Source organism: Parasteatoda tepidariorum, chromosome 2 (genome assembly GCF_982258835.1).
Source record: "Parasteatoda tepidariorum strain Cologne lab strain chromosome 2, Ptep-v5.0, whole genome shotgun sequence".
Taxonomy (NCBI): Eukaryota; Metazoa; Arthropoda; class Arachnida; order Araneae; family Theridiidae; genus Parasteatoda; species Parasteatoda tepidariorum.
In genome coordinates, this window is record NC_141756.1 from 34,698,003 (window position 1) to 34,717,418 (window position 19,416).

General features: G+C 28.7%; 2 protein-coding genes across 3 annotated transcripts in view; both read left to right on the top strand.

The window, feature by feature from the left end:
• The window catches only part of LOC107454966 (diuretic hormone receptor), a 174,541-nt gene that overhangs the window by 28,842 nt on the left and 126,283 nt on the right, over nt 1–19,416 (top strand). The gene's annotated exons all lie outside the window — the stretch shown is intronic.
• Nucleotides 2,048–2,813, top strand: LOC139427172 (histone-lysine N-methyltransferase SETMAR-like). The gene is made up of 3 exons (XM_071188042.2): nt 2,048–2,112; nt 2,210–2,398; nt 2,519–2,813. Exons 1-3 carry the CDS (start codon nt 2,048–2,050, stop codon nt 2,811–2,813), a joined length of 549 nt encoding a protein of 182 aa, XP_071044143.2.

Sequence of the window (19,416 nt, forward strand, 5' to 3'; positions counted from 1 at the left end):
TTTCTCACTGTTAAAAGAGAATTCAAAATATAGTTATTGAAGTTACGTTTTATTTTTTTAAGCATCATAGCATAATAAAGTACTGAGATTAGGGGGTGCTTATTCACTGGATCACCAAACGATGAAAAACCAGAGAAGGAACAAGTGTTCCTTTAGTGAGTTTTTTCCTAAGTTAATGAAAATAAAAGATGAACTTTAATTTTCTTGTACCTTCAGTGATGTTCCGCATCAAAAGTATGTTAAAAATACGAAAAACAACTTCTGACCAGTGAGGGAACAGGCATGCTCCTTTACTGGGCATAGATTTCCCAGTGAATGAACAGTTCGTGTTAATATGTTGACACTTTAATTTTCAATTCATGATTACAAAAAAAAGTTAACGTTTTCCAAGTATTTATATGTTATAATTTCAAGAATAGGCTTTTTTTTAAATATTTGTATGGCTTATAAATTCATAAAGGGCATTAACAAGTAACCGAAATTAAGTGTTCCTTTACTGGGTGTTCATTCACCGGTAAGAGCTGTTCCTTCACTTGGTCTTCTCATTACTTGTTATTTGAACCTCCAAAACTTTAAAACAATATTATGTAAGTTCTCTGCAATGTTTTTACATAATTTGCAATTAGTAACAAATATGTTGACACTGTCATTTAACTAAAATTACGAATTTTGAAATTAATATGATTTTTTAAAAAGCAAGCGAAACTTAAGTGTTCCTTCACTGGTTAGTTTACCCTACTCAATGATTAAGTAAATCTTGAGCATTTTTATTAACAAGGATATATTATCAGAATAAATACAAAATATATTATCAGAGTCATACACGACAATGTATTTTCGAGTCATCACTAAAAATATGAAATAAGAACAATTCTTTATATAATTCATTATATGCTGCTAACTAAAATAAAATAAAAATTCGAACAATATGAATATTTAATAAAATAATCAATTGATAACAAATGAAGCAAAAGGCAAGGAGGGAGTACGCTATTTACAAGTGTATCGAGTTTTTCTTTCCCTATTACTCGTCATATAGAAAATGTCGCTAAATAAAAAATATTTCAAATCACATTGCCGAACTAAAAAATGTCTCCGTCGACAGTTTTCCTAAGTTTGAGTAGATTTTGATTATTTTTGACGTTTCAACTTAGAAAGAAGTACGAAATTTCGCACGAACATTTAAAATCCAGACATCTTCAGAGGTGAGGGACATCGGCATCCATGGACACATAAGTAAGGGTAAAACTGTCAAGGTTTTCCACCACTTGTCAATTTGGCCCTCTATCATATGTTGAATTTTTTTTTTGAAAGCAAAAAGGAGAGGAAAATATAATGCAAACGCATATAATGCGGAAAATTTATAACGAATTTTCTTTCTCAAATCACGGAAAAGTAACCCGCAGCAGTCTGCCCATATAATTAACCGTAAAGTTTGCGATAAAGAGCAGTTTTCACTTTTAGGTTCTTTTAACCATTTACAACTAGCATGGTTTCAAAACCATTAAAAAAACTATGGGTATTGGAGTTAGTTGAGTTGTGTTTCATCAAATTAACCATGAAATGGGATTTAATAAAATTACATTGCTAAGTGATCAAAAAATACATTGCTAAGTTGTTGAAATAGATAGCTTTCAAGTTTGTGGAATGAACAAAAACATTTTATTAGCCACTTTTTTGCATAAAATACACTTTTGTTTTTAAAGTAAATCTTGCAAAATGTAATTTTATTGCAAGAACTAGGAACATGTGTCCAAATTGGCGTAAGTTGAATTTCAATTAATTAATACCATAATTTTTAGTAATTTGTACAGTCAATAGTCAATGAAAGAATTGCCTATTTTAGCTTAAAATTAAAATATTAAAATATTGGGTTGGAAGGAAAGTTCTGTCGCATTTTAAATAGGCAGGTGATTTTTCTTGTAAATAAAAAAACCCATCTGGCTAGTGAGTCAATCGGATTTTTTTTTGTTTTTTAGCTGCTGTAAAAGGTGCCCTTTTTTAACATTCATCATTTAGTTGTGCTGTGATTTTTAAAGTGAAAAACATGTCAGTAGATAAAGTGCATTTACGACACTGCATTTTATATGAATTCCAAAAAGGAAGGAACATGTAAAAATTTATGAAGGAAGGTTGCATGGAAGGTTACATGTAAAAATTTATGTGCGGTATTTGGAAAAGATATTGTAAATGTTCGTACTTGTCAAAGATGGTTTAGTAAATTTCGTTCCGGAGATCTGAGCCACAAAGAAAGTGATCGATCTGGGCGACCATCCAAGATAGATAATGATGTTTTGCGATCCATGTTGGAAAATAATCCACATTTAACAAGTCGAGAAATTGCTGAAGAGTTTGGCATTCATCATACAACTGTTGGAGATCACATTAAATCTCTTGGGTTTGTGTTAAAGCGAAGTGTTTGGGTTCCACATGAATTAACGTAAAAGAATTTGTCCGATCGTGTAAGAATGTGTTCATCACATATGATTAGACACAATGTGGAGTCGTTTTTGGACAGGCTGGTTACTGGAGATGAAAAGTGGATTCTTTACGAGAATATTAAGATTAAAAAATATTACTGCAAACCAGAAACATCATTAGCAACAGTTCCGAAACCAAGTATCCATCAACGAAAAGTACTGCTTTGTTTGTGGTGGGACAGGAAAGCTCCAGTGTACTACGAGTTGCTGAAACAGGGAAAAACCATCAACGCGGATCTGTACTGCAATCAGCTGGATAAATTGAATGCAGCTATCAAAGACAAAAGGCCAGCATTAGCATCCAGAAAAGGAATAGTGTTCCACCACGACTAGTGTTCGCCCGCATACTGCAATAGTGATGCTACAAAAACTGAATTCGTTAGGATGGGAAATCCTTAGTCACCCACCGTATTCACCTGATATTGCACCATCTGATTATTACCTGTTCAGATCTCTGCAAAATGATCTAACAGGAAAAATATTCAAGTTTTTGAAAGTGTTTCTAAGGCAGTTGCTGACTATTTTAACTCCTAGGACGAGAACTTCTACAAAACAGGAATTCACAGGTTACCTGAAAGATGGCAACAGGTTGTAACAAATAACGGAGCATATATAATTGATTAATATTAAACACATATTTTTATAATGAATTCAAATATTTTCTTTAAAATACGACAGAACTTTCCCACCAACCCGATATTTCTTAGAATTTGTCGCTATTAAAATATTTAGGAAGACGATCATATTAATATATCTAAATAGATTCGTTTTTTGTTTAAGTTTATAAAACGGAAATATTTTGTTAGAAGTAAAATCGAATTCAATAGCTTTTAAAATTATAGTCTTTCCTTATTTTTATTTAATTCCAACGCCCTTCAAAAAAAAATTTTTTTTTTATTTAAAAAGAGATGGGTTTGAAAATGTTATTAACTCTATTTAAAATATTTTCGGCATAATTTCATAAGCCATTAAAGGTTGTGATAACTAAAAATAAGGCCTGCAGGTATACCCAGAATCGACATCATATACAAAATTTCTCTTTTCTCAACTTTAGGTGCCCAACTTTCTGATTACTGAAATATCTATTATGGATTGTTCCTTAATGGCCGTACCTTTTATCTTCCAATGAAAGAACATAGCTAAGCATTTCTTAAAGCTTACGCGGTTTTCTTAAAGTTAAAATATATATAAACACTTATTTTCTTATTTTTCTATTCTTAATATTTAAGTCATTCATGTTTAAAAATAGCCGGCAATAATTAATGACTTCATCAATAGCATATGTCATGAAATATTTAAAATTAAGGGATCCCGGGTAAAAATACTGTTACTACTAAAACTGGAAAGCCGTTATTTATCACAATACCTAGCTAATCTTTCGGTTAACTAGGGTGATCCATTAAAGTGCGGAATCAAGGGTTTTGCGCAATTTATCCGTATCTTTAAAGCTTAAAAATTTGTTTCTCTTCTTCTGTCAACTAATTCGTTGTTTGTTTGATTATATTCATTTACTTGATTCTTTAGATATTCAAAAATAAATAAATTACATTATGCTAGTTCCCTAACTATAAAATGATTTTAAATCGTTTGATTCTTGGTAATATAGTTTCTAAGGGAATTGAGAATTTATTCTATGATCTACTGTGTTGATTGTTTGATTACGATAACTAGATTCTTTAGATTACGATAACTAGATTCTTTAGATTGCGAAAAATATATAAATAACATTTCATTAGTTTAAACGTACAGAAACTTCGATGTTTCAACAAAGATCAAATTTCAATTTAACAAATGCCTAATAGGAAATATATAGGTAGTTTTCAAAAGGCCATGTTAATTGAAAAAATACAACAATTTTTTTGGTAAATTAATAGGTCACACCAGTGAATTTACGCATCAGCATAACTATATTACTACTAACTATATTTAGCATAACTATATTATCTGTAGAATAACTGATATTAATTCTTTATAACTAACAATAATGTTAAAAACATAGTATTTTAGATGAAAAGTAACAAATGTATGCAAACAAGTGTCAAGAAATAAATCTAACAAATTCGTTTGCAATCGACACTTAATGTGACATAAATCATCATATATTAAATACTTTGAATTAAATAAATAAAATTATTAATTTCCCACATAGGGTTATAATTAAAAAACAACAACTTTATTTAAGAAAGTTAGTTAAAAATTCCAGAGCTTCATCCTACGCAGCATTCGACAAGCTACGCTACGCTACAACATCTACCAAACGCACAAGCGGGCAGGGTATAGCAGACTCGTAGTCGCAAGGCCAAGAATCACGTACGAATTGGCGTTGTCAATCATGCTGGTGGGCAGGGTGGGACTCGCGAAAGAAGTTTATTAAAGGGCCTAAACATCTGCTAACTGGTAATAATAAAAAATGTAAAAAAATTCCCTGTGTTTCAGGGGATAAATATTTCGCCCCCCAAAGAGGTGGCCCAAGTTCGAATCTCAGTAATTCCTGGTTAATACAAATTCTACTTCCGGCTCGTACTGACCACTGTGATAGTCTAAAAATCCTCAGTGGTATCAGGATGTCAGTGGATCATGAGTTAGAATCCCCTTGCCGTTTGGCTAACAGTGGGATGTTTTCGTGTTTCTCTTTGGGCAATGCAAATGTGGTTCGTCCCAGATCTTGATCACCAAGTTCTCATGTCATCTAGGTTGGGTTCAAAAGTACGAGCCTACGGAAATGCACATTGAAATTCAATAAATTATGGATCAATAATTTATGGTAAATAATGGATATTTAAACTCAATAACTCAAAAATGCATCTGACTTTTAACGCTGGTTATTATTTAAAATAAAATTATATAATAATATAATATAATAGTTAAACAGTACTAAGTTATATTTCCTCAAAATTTGTTATTTAAATGAAATTAACAAATTAAAAAAAAGAAAAAAAACATAAAATATAGCCATAATATTCTTTATATATATATTTTACTGATTTTTGATTCAAGAAATATACAACTTTGTTTTTATACTTTATCGGAAACTAAAAAGCAAAATGCATTTTGAAAAATGAAAATAACAGAATTTTTAAGGGGATGCCGTTACGCTGCGTGGTTATTGCAGTTTATTTTGTAAGGTTTGATCAATTTGGCGTAGAAAATCCCAGATTAAATAGAAGAAAAAACCCATTCTTATCCTAGCATGACATTTCTAGTCGTATTGACATTCCCTTCCGACTTTTCACATATTTATGCATCCAATTCTTCCAAAGAAATACATTTCTGTATCGAAAAGGTATATGACAGAAAAATGTATTTATTTCATGCTGTTTTGAACTTATTTTAAAAAATAATGTGGACATTGGTGAATGCTGTAAGAAAAGAGTAGAAATATATCCAAATAAAAGGAAAATTTTTCGTCTGGAATCTTTTTCTCGTTTTATTTGCGCAATTGAGCATGGGTTTATATTCTAAAAGTTGATGTATCTTGGGACCATCATTGAAGCATTTATGCTTATGTAAGTAATAGGATGATAAATAATTACAGGTACATAATTAAAAATTTACATTAATTTGGGTGTGTATGATAAAAATCTGTAATATCACGAAAGCCAGAGTGTAAAAATAAGATAGATTAAAAAAAAAAAATTTTTTTTGAGTATGTGAATTACGCTTCAAATATATCGAACAAATATCATTTTTTCAAACTTTATTATTTTATTTATTTCATGAAATGTTGGTTTCTAAAAATAGTAAAATAAAGAGAAACTGATGAAATTTATATTGCGCATTAATATATGTTTTAATTATGTCCCATTTATCTTTGATACAAGTCGAGGGTAAATAAATTACAATTTGAAAATTTAAATTAAAGAGAAAAGGAAACGAGATTCCGTTTAAGAAACTAAGTATCAAATGTTATAAAGCTTTTTAATTTCATGAATAGTTAATTTATTTATGATGTTTTTAAGCTGCTGGTACCTTAAAATTGAATGAAAAAATTTATATACTCCCATGCAACCGAAATTTTTGCATGGAAGTATAATTATTATGTCATCAGATTCTACCACGCTGTTGTTGCAAACCGTGTTGATTTTGAAATAATTTTTATAGTGTTTATAGTTTCGCTTTGTTAACAGTGAAGAACATTTTACTCATTTTAAAACTTCGGTAGAAAAAAGGTTTTTTCCTGAAGCAGAAAGCTGCAAATGGTACACATCTATATAATTCCGTTTCTCTCTAATTTTTTTTTATTTTCTTACTTTTTTCTTCCTACTTCTTTACTAACTTACTTTTTAATCTTCGATATTTTTAAGTATCCAGTATGCATTAAACGATTGCTCTTTAATGAAAATAAAGTAATGTAAACTAGAAAATTGTATTGATAAATTTTTTTGGATCAATTATTTTTTCTTGCTAGAATTATAGGGAGAGTAAAACTTGAACCAAAGAAGGAAAAATAATTAGGCTATAGGGGTAATAGTTTTTTTTTTACTAGAAGGGACTTTTGTGTGTGTAAGGTGGGATATTAAAAACTGATATTTAAACCACGCTCTGTATTGCAGAATTTAAAACATTTCCCGGGAAGTAATTTATTTTCTATTGAGCTAAAGCATTGATACTTTAATGATATGAATGCTAAAAACATTTTGTTTATAAATTCCTTGTAATTAATAGTAATAGTTTGTATTATTATTTTTATACGAAATATTTTATTGGAACAAATGTGTTTTTTCCAAAAATTACTGATTTTTGTCAGTTTTTTGCTATTTATTTTTCAGAAGGAAAAAATACTCTAATATAAGGAAATAATAGGAAGAAATGCTCTTTACAGTTTGAGTTGCTTTTCCTAATAATTTACTGATTTTAATAAAAGAATCACCGATGGAAGGAATTGTGTAAAATATTATTCAAAAATAAAATTTGCATTTATCTAAGTAAAAAAGAATTATATTTTAAAATAGTTTTTTTTTGATGCCCCTGTGTTTTTCAATACCTCTAAACATCTTAACATAACATATTGTTTCGAATTTATTTATTTTTGATTATCTATAGTAAATTATCGATAGAAGACGTCGAAATGACACATTGTAAGAAATGAATAGTTAAAATTGATAAAACTTTATTTTGGCGAAACCGCTTCATAAAAATTTCTGCAAGTATGGTGAAAGCTTGAGGAGGTTTCTATCTTCTTTTATTGAAAGATGCAAATTTCCTGAATTGAAAAACTTATATTATCATATCGATTACATAACAGATTGTGATATTCAAAACAAAATAAAAGAAGAATGCACACTCTTTCATCAATATCTATCGAACTTGGGATATCTGCTCTGGAAAAAAAGCACTTTCACCAGTACAATATCTTCATATAATACAAAACATTTCAATCAAAGATTTAAATAAAATATTTTGGAACACTTATAAGGAAATGAGATGGCATCTGTCATAGTAAGCTATTTCGTCTAATATTTGAAAGTACGCATTTCGTCAACAATTACGTTATGTTGAGATCAAATGTTGGGTAGATAGGTATTTTATGTACGTCACACTAGACCTACACAATGGGCTATCGGTGACGGTCTGAGAGACATGCCTGAAAATGATCCGAAGGCGTGCCATCACAACTTTGATCCTCTACAGACGGGATGGCACCTTTGCCTTGGTAGTCCGATGACCTGCGCGCTTAGTCGAGCATTTGTATTTGCGATATGAAATGCTATCGATAACAATGTAACACAGCATGATGAGCTATGAAAAGGATTATGATTCGGAGAAATAAGCCCCCAATCATTTTGATTATAACCAATAATTACAATCAGTAAAAAAAAACTTGATGTTTAATGCAGCTTTTATAGTATTTTGATCAAAAAAGAACTGAAATTAGTAAATCTGGCTTGGATTTTGTGCATAATTCTTTATGGAAAATAAATACTTCAGAAGACCTGTATTTATGTATTTATATTAATGCATTTTATGCAATAGGAATACATAAAGTAAAACAAAATACATTGATAGAAACTGGTTTTGTCTAAATAAAAACATTGTAGCACCACAAAAAGAAACAAAAATGCTCACAGAAAGAGTTATATTCTTGAAGGAGAGAAAGAAAAAAAAGTATGAAAAGGTGGCCTTTTTTTCTTACTGACCAATATTGATTGATGCCTTACTTTTATAGACTTCGAAAAAATCGTAAAAGTAAGTGAGTGTTGCAGAGCTTGACTTTTTCTTAACCAGAAATATTTATTTTTTGAAAGGCCACATACTTATACTTACTTTCCACTTCAACAGATTTACATGATTTTGTCTGATGATTTATTCGGTGATTATACCCGATGATTTATATCCAGTTATGAAAATAGTCTGCAGAAGTGATAAATAGTACTAAAAAAATGAGTGAAAAATATTTGATATCAAATATTATTGTATATAAAAATTGATTATATATGAGTATTTACATACATTTTCAAGTATACTTTTATATATATATAAGATTTATTTTCCACATGGTGACGCAGTTGCTTACTTTTCACTTCACTTCAACAGTTTTAAGTGATTTCGTCTGATGCTTTATTTGGTGATTATGCCTAATGATTTACTTAAGTATGATGAAGTTGAATTACTAAAATAAACAGCAAAAGTGTTGAATAATACGAAAAATATCAGTAAGAAATATTTGATATCAAATAATGTTAGATAAAAGCTGACAGAATATGTTTATTTGCATACATTATCAAATATGTCTTTATATATATACGGTATTATGCAGATTTATTTTTGGAGTGGCTACACAATTATTTGCTTTTCACTTCAACAGATTTACAAGATTTTGTCTGATGATTTCAGGGACTATGCCCGATGATGCATGACTTATTTAAGTATTGAGTTATGAAAATAGTCTGTAAAATTATTGAATAATTCAGAAACAAATCACTGAAAAAAATATTTGATATCAAATAATATTTTATATAAAAATTAATAAAATATCAATATTAACATACGTTATCAAATATGTTTTTATGTACATAATATGAAGGGTTTTTTAAAAGCCACACACTTACTTACTTCATTTCCCCTTCAACAGATTTATTTTTGCGTGATGATTTATTCGGTGATTATACCCGATGATGTGTAAAATATTTGATATCAAGTAATGTTTTATCAAAACTGATAAAATAACCGTATTTGCATGCATTGACAAATATGTCATTTTTTTATATAATATGATGAATGTTTAGTTTTTGAATGCTCACACACTTACTTATTTTCATTTCAAAGGCTTTATATTATTATACGTGGTGATTTAATAACGGATTATACCGGTGATTTACTTAAGAGCAGAGTGATGATCATCTCCAGCAAAAGTGCAGAACAATAAAAAAAGAAATAGTTATCAGTCAATAAATAATTGTTTTCAAATAATTATGTACGTGAAGACCGATAAGATGTAACAAGAAGAAGAATTTTTAATTGGCATAGCAAAATATCATTTATTACTATAAGTGTATGTTTATAGCAAAAAATCAATCGCAATTTCGTTTAATACAGAAAAATATTTTAGAAATAAACACAATTATAGAAATAATTAAAGGTTTAAAAATTTGACAACATAGTTAAAAAAAATTCTACAAACGTATAATTTTCTCGTATGTATGACGAAGTTTTAATATACTTCAAGGAATTTTATGATAGAAAGTTCAATTGAATTCCAATTGCAGGTATTATTTATTTATTTAAAAATTTATATATTCTTAAGTATTTAATATTTACAAATTAAAATATTTAGTTTAAGTTTAAAAGTTTGAAATATTTAGCTCAGAATAAAGCGTTTGCATTTTTGAAATCGTTATCCGTGTATAGATAATTTGATGTTTATGTAAATTCTTTGTTAAACTCTAAGTCTATTAAACTGAATATTCTGTTGATTACTTTGGCAAAGAAAAAATTGATATTTAAATTAATTAACGATAACTATTTTATAATATATGAACAGTAAACTTATATTATCATATTTAACGATGTGTATTCCGTAAAAGTTTCTTGATTTTAAATAATTATGAGTATTTTTTTCTATAAACTGTAGTGCCTAATTATTGCGATGTGGATTTCTGATGTTTGATTTCTAAACTATTATAAACTATTGTATTTCAGATGAGTTTTATTTCGAAAACAAAACGTAAAATTTCTCATCAAAGGTTTGAATAACATTTCATATTGTTAAATAAAATTAAAAAATGAAATTAATAAATAAAACTAATAAATAAAATATCAAGCAAAGTAACAGTGATGACAGTGTTTTGTACAAATATTGTAAAAGCATTGAATATTATTCAAAAATTATGAATGAGTAATTAAAGAAAATTTATAGTTAATATTACGTACTTCTAACGAATTTTTTAAAAGCAAAATTCTGTGAGTGTATGTTTGTAAATATCGTAACTTAATTTGCTTTTTTTTTATTAAATTCCTTTTATATTTTAAAGAAAAATAGAATAAAATAAAAAATCTTCAACAATAAAAAAAATAACTATGTTTTGATTCACAATTGAAATCAAAAGTAATACTAACATAAATTAATTGTCAATTTTATGAAATGGGCTAATTTTAAACATACTATAATAACAAATGAGGATTACTTGCGCTATAGAAAATATTTCAGAGTATTTCTTTACACAAATACAGGGACATTAACATAAACATACTTTGCGTGTATCTTTCATAATGAATTATATTTCAATATTCACTTTAAAAAGCAGCACAGTGGTCAGAAAATAGGAATCCTTTCGTAAAAAGTACAATCGAGAGAAAGATAATAACTTATAAAGCATATCTATCAGTCCATTTCTATCAATTACCTATAAAGTATATGTATAAGCTTCTACCAAGTACTTATAAAGCATATCTATCTGTCTATTTCAATCAAATACATATAAATCATATCAATCAATCCATTTCTCTCAGTTACTTACAAAGCATATAGTAAAAATGTCGAACATAAACTTTCATAATCTCCATGCAGTATATAAGATTTCTTCAAAATTGCACTTTATCTGTGTTTTTATGCACACTTTTTAAAAGCATTTATGTGCTCATCACATTTATATCGACATAACTCTTTTTTTATTTCCGAGAAGTATAATCATACCATGCGTATAACTCCAATATTCTGTAAATTACGTGAAATTTCCCTCAAGTGCTTTGAAGACCATTGTGCTTACGCAGCGTGTTTGAGAAACGAAAATGTAGAATACATTTTAAATATATTTTTAAGTTAACAAAAACTTTTTCCAATAAAAAGCATCAATGCTGAGAAAAATTACGTATACGAAAAAAAAATTAAAATATCATACATTGATTAGTAGAATATTCATTTTAAAAAACATGGTTTACAAGAAAACGTTGCGTTTTAAATTTTTAATGATTGTAAAGAATTAAAAATATATAAAAAGGTTTTAAAAATGTAGTGTCATATTAACAATATATAGCTGCTTAGTACAATTTTACTAATTAATAAAGTAAGGTCAACTTCAACTGCGTTATTCATGAATTAGTTATTTTTCTAAAATTTGGAATGTTATATGCAGCATAAACATTTTATTTTATAGTTGCCACCATTTTTGGGGCTGAGGTGAACTAAAATTTTTTGCAGTTTATGTAGTCCTATTTTTAGAAGCATTTTCACTCTCAAGAGGACTTCGTTTAAATAACAAACACATTTTTAGTAACAAATTCTCACTAATACTTTCAAACAATTATTATTTTGTTAGTTTTTATGTATACATTTTTCGCACGATAACTGCAGTTTTGTACTTAAAAATGTGTCTCGACGTCAAATATAATGGCAACCGTACACCAAAATTTTTAATTTTTTTCTGCAAATCAGAATAAATTACACTTATATGTTACGGTGAATGACCGAAATAGGTGGTTGTTGACTTTCACCGGAGAATGTCGACAAACAACAAATACGTAGGTGAAAGATCGAATATTTCATTACATTCTTGTACATTCGGACCCTTACCGGTGTATGTCAACAATCACATAGTCGCTTTGGTGAATGTCCGAAATATTTGTTATATCCAATTTTATATTAATTTATTCGTTGATATTATTATATTTATTTGATATATTTATATTTATTCTGTATCTTAATACTTACTGACGATAGATTAGAAGAAACATCAGTGTTTGGAGTATCGGGCAAATATATACCGAGCAATGGCACTTGACCTTAAGTGGCTCGGTATACACTACACTGATCTTTTTTAAGGTTAAGTGCCACTGCCCGGTATACATTTGCCCGGTATACACTACACTGATGTTTTTTTAAGGTTACGTGCCACTGCCTGGTATACATTCACCTGGTATACTCTACACTGATGCTTTTTTAAAGTTACGTGCCACTGCCCGGTATACATTTGCCCGGTATACCCTTCACTGATGTTTTTTTAAGGTCAATTACCATTGCCCGGTATATATTTGCCCGATACTTGGTGTATACCGGGCAGTGACACTTAACCTTAAAAAACATCAGTGTAGGGTATACCGAGCAAATGTATACCGGGCAAATGTAAATATATGGATCGATACTCCAAACACTGATGTTTCTTCTGATCTATCGTCAGTAAGTATTAAAATATCGAATAAATGTAATTATATCCAGGAATAAATTCATATCAAATAGAATGCAATAAATATTTCGGACATTCACCAAAGCGACTATGTGATTACTGACATTCACCGGTAAAAGTCATAAATAAGGGTATTTAGCATATATTTTGGGCATACACCAAGCGACTACGTGAATGTCGACATTTTTGAGACTTCGGTCATTCACCGTACCATATATATATATTTATTTTACTCTTAAAATGCGATTAAGATTTGTTTAACTTTATAAATTACAATGTTATTCGCTTAGGATTTAATCGGGCACTTGTTTTCTATAAAACTGACATAAAATCACTTTTTGACTAATAATAAGATACGGGGGAAATTAATATGATTTATGGGTTAAATAAATGAAACAGAATTGTGAAAAACAATAATCATTGGGATTTTTATTTTAAAGCATCAAATTAGTGGATATTTCGCAAATATAAGGACAAAGTATGAAGCCATAAAAATACAAAATGTAGGAAATGAACTTGAGTTGATCATAATTGATTTATCTGTGAGATTATTTTGATTCTTCATGGAAAAGACACTAGATTTAGATATAATTTTGCTTAGACAAGCAGGGATATTGGGTAAATCATGATAAAACAAAAGCTGTTTATGCAATAACCATATGTGAATGATAAATTTCCAAAAGCACTTAGAGGTATTCATCTAGATGTGTTTACAAATGTTTTGTAACCATTTCATTGCATTTCTACCTAGTGTATTACAAATCAGATAATCTATATTTAATAGAATAAATATTATAAGTATGACATTCAGTCAGGTTACTTAATGATATCTATTGCTTTTCAGTAAAATGATTCTATATGTGTTTATTGTTGAATAGTTACCATAAAGTGTTTGTTAAAATAAACAGCATAACATTTTGGGGATGAATAAAACGCTTCTAAGATCTGTTATTGTCATTAAAATATTCTATTTTAATTATAACTGTATTATAATTGATATTAAGTAAATAATTACAAGAAACTGAAGTGATTAAAATTTCATTCGTTTTAGAAATATAGAAAAAAGAAAGGAACTCTGAACTTAATTTCCTTCGCTCGTTTGCTGGTAACTGAGAATTTAACCAATGTATAGTTAGTTCAGCTCTTGTTAAAGTCGATAGACCCAAACGCACAGACACACTCTCGTTGTTTTTTATTGACATCTACTCGAGCGTAAACTTATAAAATGGCGATACAAAAATCTCATGAGAAAAATATTAATTTTTTAAAACAATGAATATATATTCATCAGAGAAAAAACGCTGAAAAAAGAACTTAAATTCGCAATAACTTTCCAACAAACAGAAATTTTGTGAACAAATTCTCGTTGAAATTATAATTCAAAATAGCTCTATCGGCTAACATTTCAACTTTATATTAGCATTTCAGATAACAGTAAGTAGATTGACCAACATGGTGTTTTAGTACAAGCTTACAAATTAATAATTCTCGAACTTGTTTACTGTTTTTGAGAAAAAAGGGTAGAAAAAAAATTTTGGTGCTATAAATGTGGATGATTTATGAAGACGACGACATCATTTTGAACTAACTATATAGGCTCTTCAAGGAAGCTGATATCAACGAATACATCGAAATAAGTCACATAAAACTTGAGGATCACATCTGTTGAATGGATCCTTCTTCTTTGGCAACAGATGGCTTGTCTGTGTGGAAGAAGATTTCAAAATTCTAAGAATTATTAATTGGCGAATAAGAATTATAATTTGAAGAGAAAATAGCAGAATGGAGGGAGGTTTTGGGAAAGGCTCTGGCCCACAAATGACTGTCTAGAACTAACAATCGAATCTGATTTTTTTTTATTTCGTCTTACTCCCTATACTTTTTCTTACTCGCCTTTGTAATTTTAAGTATCTAACCCTTTAGATTCTGAGCTGCGAAATAAAATGCAATGTAAAGCAAAAATCAGAAAAAATGCACTTCAAATTGCAATTACTTTCTAACAGATTAGAACTTCGATAAAATTCTATGTTAAGTTCATAAACACATATGCCAAATTTCAACTCTATAATTGCATTTCCGGCGATTATGGGAGCGACCCATATGGTATATTTCGTTGCAAGTTCAACAGTTAATAATTCTCGAAAAAATTACGGAATGTTACATTTTTTTCGATCATAACTCCCGTATATTTTTACACGCCTTAGTAATTTCATTTTTTCTATGTCTTATTGTTTTTAGGTAGAAAAACAAAATGAAACATTAAGTTAAATACCCAAAACAGGGATTGCGTTCTCGAGCGTTGCGATTTCTTTAATTAGAGAGCTATTATTTTTAAAATAATATTATTATACAAAACCATGTTTGCCTTAAAAATAATTTTATAACATTATTTTTAATACAAATGCATTCTTTCGAAATATGGCCACTTATACTGAGAAAAAAGCATGGTAAATACTGACAGAATATGGTAAAATTGACAGTGCTCTGCATGGGGCATGGCTCTCTAATCTCATAATTATATATTAAGTAATAAAGTGTAATAATTGTGGTAGTTTGGTAATTTTATCATGGTACTTAAGAGCGTAGCATAAAAATCAATATTCAGTTACTTTTAAGTTCTTTTAAATGTTAGTAAATATGCAATAATAAGAACAATAATTTTGAAATCCAGATTTTCTGGCTAACCGTTCCAATATAAACCGAAAAATTACCTAATAAAGGGTTTAAACACCGTATATTTTGGGTTTTATTACCAGAATTATGATTCCTTTTATGCCAGAAATGTTGTAAATATACAGTATGGTAATTTTACCAGAATGTTTCTTCAGTGCAAGATTCTAACCTTGCTTCAAAATATTCCTTCTTTGACATAAAAATACATAAATAAATAATATAGCAGCCATTATGAATTTATATTAAATAACTTGAATGCCTGAATTTAATATATTTCTGAAACCAATCTATCATAATCAAAATTGCGTATTCATACTTAGTATAATAGCAAGACTTTCTGAGTACTTTTGTACTATTTACTGCTAATTTGGCAATTTGTTATTTCCATTGCAAACAAATTTCTATTTGAAGAAAAGAAAAAAAGAACTGTACTTAGTTAGTTATTCGAGCAAATGTTTCATGGATATTCTTTGAAAAAACAAACAGGCTTTTATTTTTCTCTTTTTCTGTCGAAGTTTAGAAAGCGAGAATGTCTGTCTGCGACAGATAAATTCACGCATTTATTTAGTTTAGTTTTTTCATTCTTAAGAGACTTCACCTAACTTGCATATATTGATTTTCTGCGTTTAGTTTTTCTGTTTTGGTTAGTGAAAATGTAGAATAAAAATAAAAGAAAAAACCTTCGCGAAGTAAAAAAAAAAACATTGACTGAATATTTAGTTATTCTAACTACATGGTAATTTTTTTTAATATTTTAATTGGAAGTATACTGTACTGCACGTTCAATATCTAGACGAGAATATGGTTTCATATTGCAATAAATTATCTGTATCAAATATGCAAGTACAGAGACCAAACAAAATATTTATCAGCTCTTATGTTTACTTTTCAATAACTTACGGAATCTATAATATTTTACCACGATTGTGTTTAATATACAAGTTTTCAAAATAGAAACGATGAATGGAAATATTAAATTTATACCCTCATACCCATTGAAAATTTTAATCAAAACGTTTAACTTATAATTTCGAATTATAATTCGTATAATTCGTAATATAATTCGCTAATTAATAATTTTGAATACATAATTTGTAAATATTAATTTTCTTTTAAATAAAAAAAGCTTGTAATTTCATGTCCTTAAATGCAGGTATGCCATATTTACCGCCTTTATCATACATTTGTACATTTTAAGATTTAAAATTCAATTTTTAAATTTTTTTTAATGAAATATGCTCGTTTGATGTTTAAAATTAATACCTAAGAACCACGTTGGCTAAGGGGATAAAGTGCTCCGTATGAGATGTTCCGGGTTCAAATCACAGCGATGGCTTTCAATACGAATTCCGTTCTTGACTAGCCCCGACCACAGGGCTGATGTAAATATCCGCAATGGTAGACGGGTCACGGGTTAGAGTCCCCTTGCAAACCAGGCGTAGAAGCGTAGAAGTTTTTCCTCTCCATGTCAAGCAAATGTGGGTTAGTTCAATCTAAAAGTGCTCCACGAAGGCAAACTTCTCCCTATACTATTCGTAATTACGACACTATGGAGTTGAACATTGGTAGTTGTAAATTCAAACTTGGGTCGGTTGTTCAACGACGGTCACGAAATTAAAAAAAATAATATTTAATTTACTACGAAATGAGCCTCTCTCAGTATTGATTTGTTCGATTTCACAAGCGGGTTCGATTTTTTTTTCTCACTTAAGTGAAAATTCGCCACAATAAAATATACACATTTTCTTACTCACTTTGATAAGTTTTTTAAAAATATGTATAAAAGTTATTTAATGATAGATTCGCAAACTATTTTCCCTATAAAAAAATAACGTTAAAACTGTCTACTGCTTAGAATTCATCTTGTTAGGGACAGATAGTAAGCAAGATGCAAAATTCATGAACTTCAATCGAATTTTGAGTGACTAGTTACTTAATTTAGTTTTAGATCGATGGAAACCAGCTTGTCTGGAAAGTAAAGGCGGTTTGCGTACAGTGCTGATAACATTGCCACAATCATACCGTTGGCTGTGAAAACGTGGAGCCTTTTCATCTATGATCTCTGGTCCTAAACATGTTATTTGGGGATTGTTTTACTTTTTACTTAAATTAATTTTAATATTACCTCTATTACCAACTTTAAAGAAGTAAACTGCTGAGCCTGTTATCTATTTTAAACTAGCAACCCAGTTTCAGTGATAGATTTAAGGTTATTATCATCTCCAAAAGTAACTTGGCGAGCCTGATTGTTACTTTAAATTATTGAGGCAGATCCAGCTTTGTCGTTTGGACTGAACCTACGTAATTGCTTATGAGTGATAAGATTATTAAGTTAAATTGTTTCACTTATAACTTGTAATATTCATTAAAAACTTGATTTTTTTCTGAGTTACAAATGCTATGTTGCTAAAAAAGCCTTTTTTCACTACTTTTTCAATAAGGAGTTTTAATAGTTATCTTTTAAATTATTTCTCTTATTTCTTTGTCGATCCTATATCCCTTTTTTTACCTCAAATGCATAAATTATAGAAAACTCAAATGCTTATGAAAATTTTTCTACTTACAATTGAAATACATTTTATAATAGGTAAAGCTTATCCGAATGATACTGACGAGGTAAAGTATGTAACAACATAAAGACATGGCTTTGTCTTATTCTTGATTTGCGAAGTGAGCTAACTGCTTGATAGAAATCAGCACTTTAAACGCCAGACTCAGAATATTTCATACTACTTCACTTTCGACTTTATCTACTTTAGAACAAGTGAATAGTTTTCCATTTAAGCTTTAGGAAACAATTGAATGAACACGGTTTACAGAAAAAATGAACCGTTTTACGGAGATTTAAGCTAAGCTTATATTAACTACGGCTAAAAATAGCGCATTTGAATCTTCGTACCTTTAGAATATAAAATCCATTTCATTTAAAATCTTTGGAATGTATTAAAATATATTTCTGGCAAGTGGATTATTATCACGAGATATTTTAAAAGATTATAACTGCGATAAGCTTTTCTGAATTTCCATTATCTTACCTGAAAATAGAATGGATAGAAAAGTATGAATTCATTATATTTATTAAAGCGTTCTCATTTGAGTCGGAATGATATATGATATAGTTTCTTGATAAATTTTAAATCCCTTTAATTATTTCTGAATTAAAGGGAAATAATTAAAGGGAATTAATTAAAGGGAATTAATTAAAGGGAATTAATTAAAGGGAATTAATTTGCCATAACAATAAAATTTTTCAGAAGATTAAAATTGCTTACAGGATTAAAACTGCTAATAATAGAATTTTATATAATATTAGTAATTCTGAGAAAATTGTATTTTGAAGCAATTTTGTTAATTTTATATTTTTAATTCAATAAATTTTAAGTCATTATAAATAAGTGTATCACAACAAAATTGATGAAATGCCTATTAATTAAAAGTTTTTATAAATTTAGTTTTTAATTACACTGATTATTACAATAAATTTATAAGTGATAAAAGCAAAAAATCAAATATAAAAGAGTAAATACTTGCTAGTATAATTAATACATTGGTTTTTAATTAAAGTAATTTAACGCAAACGCTAATCTTAATAAATTTAACGCTATTTCAAAGCATTATCCTTATAAATTTAGTATATTACAAAC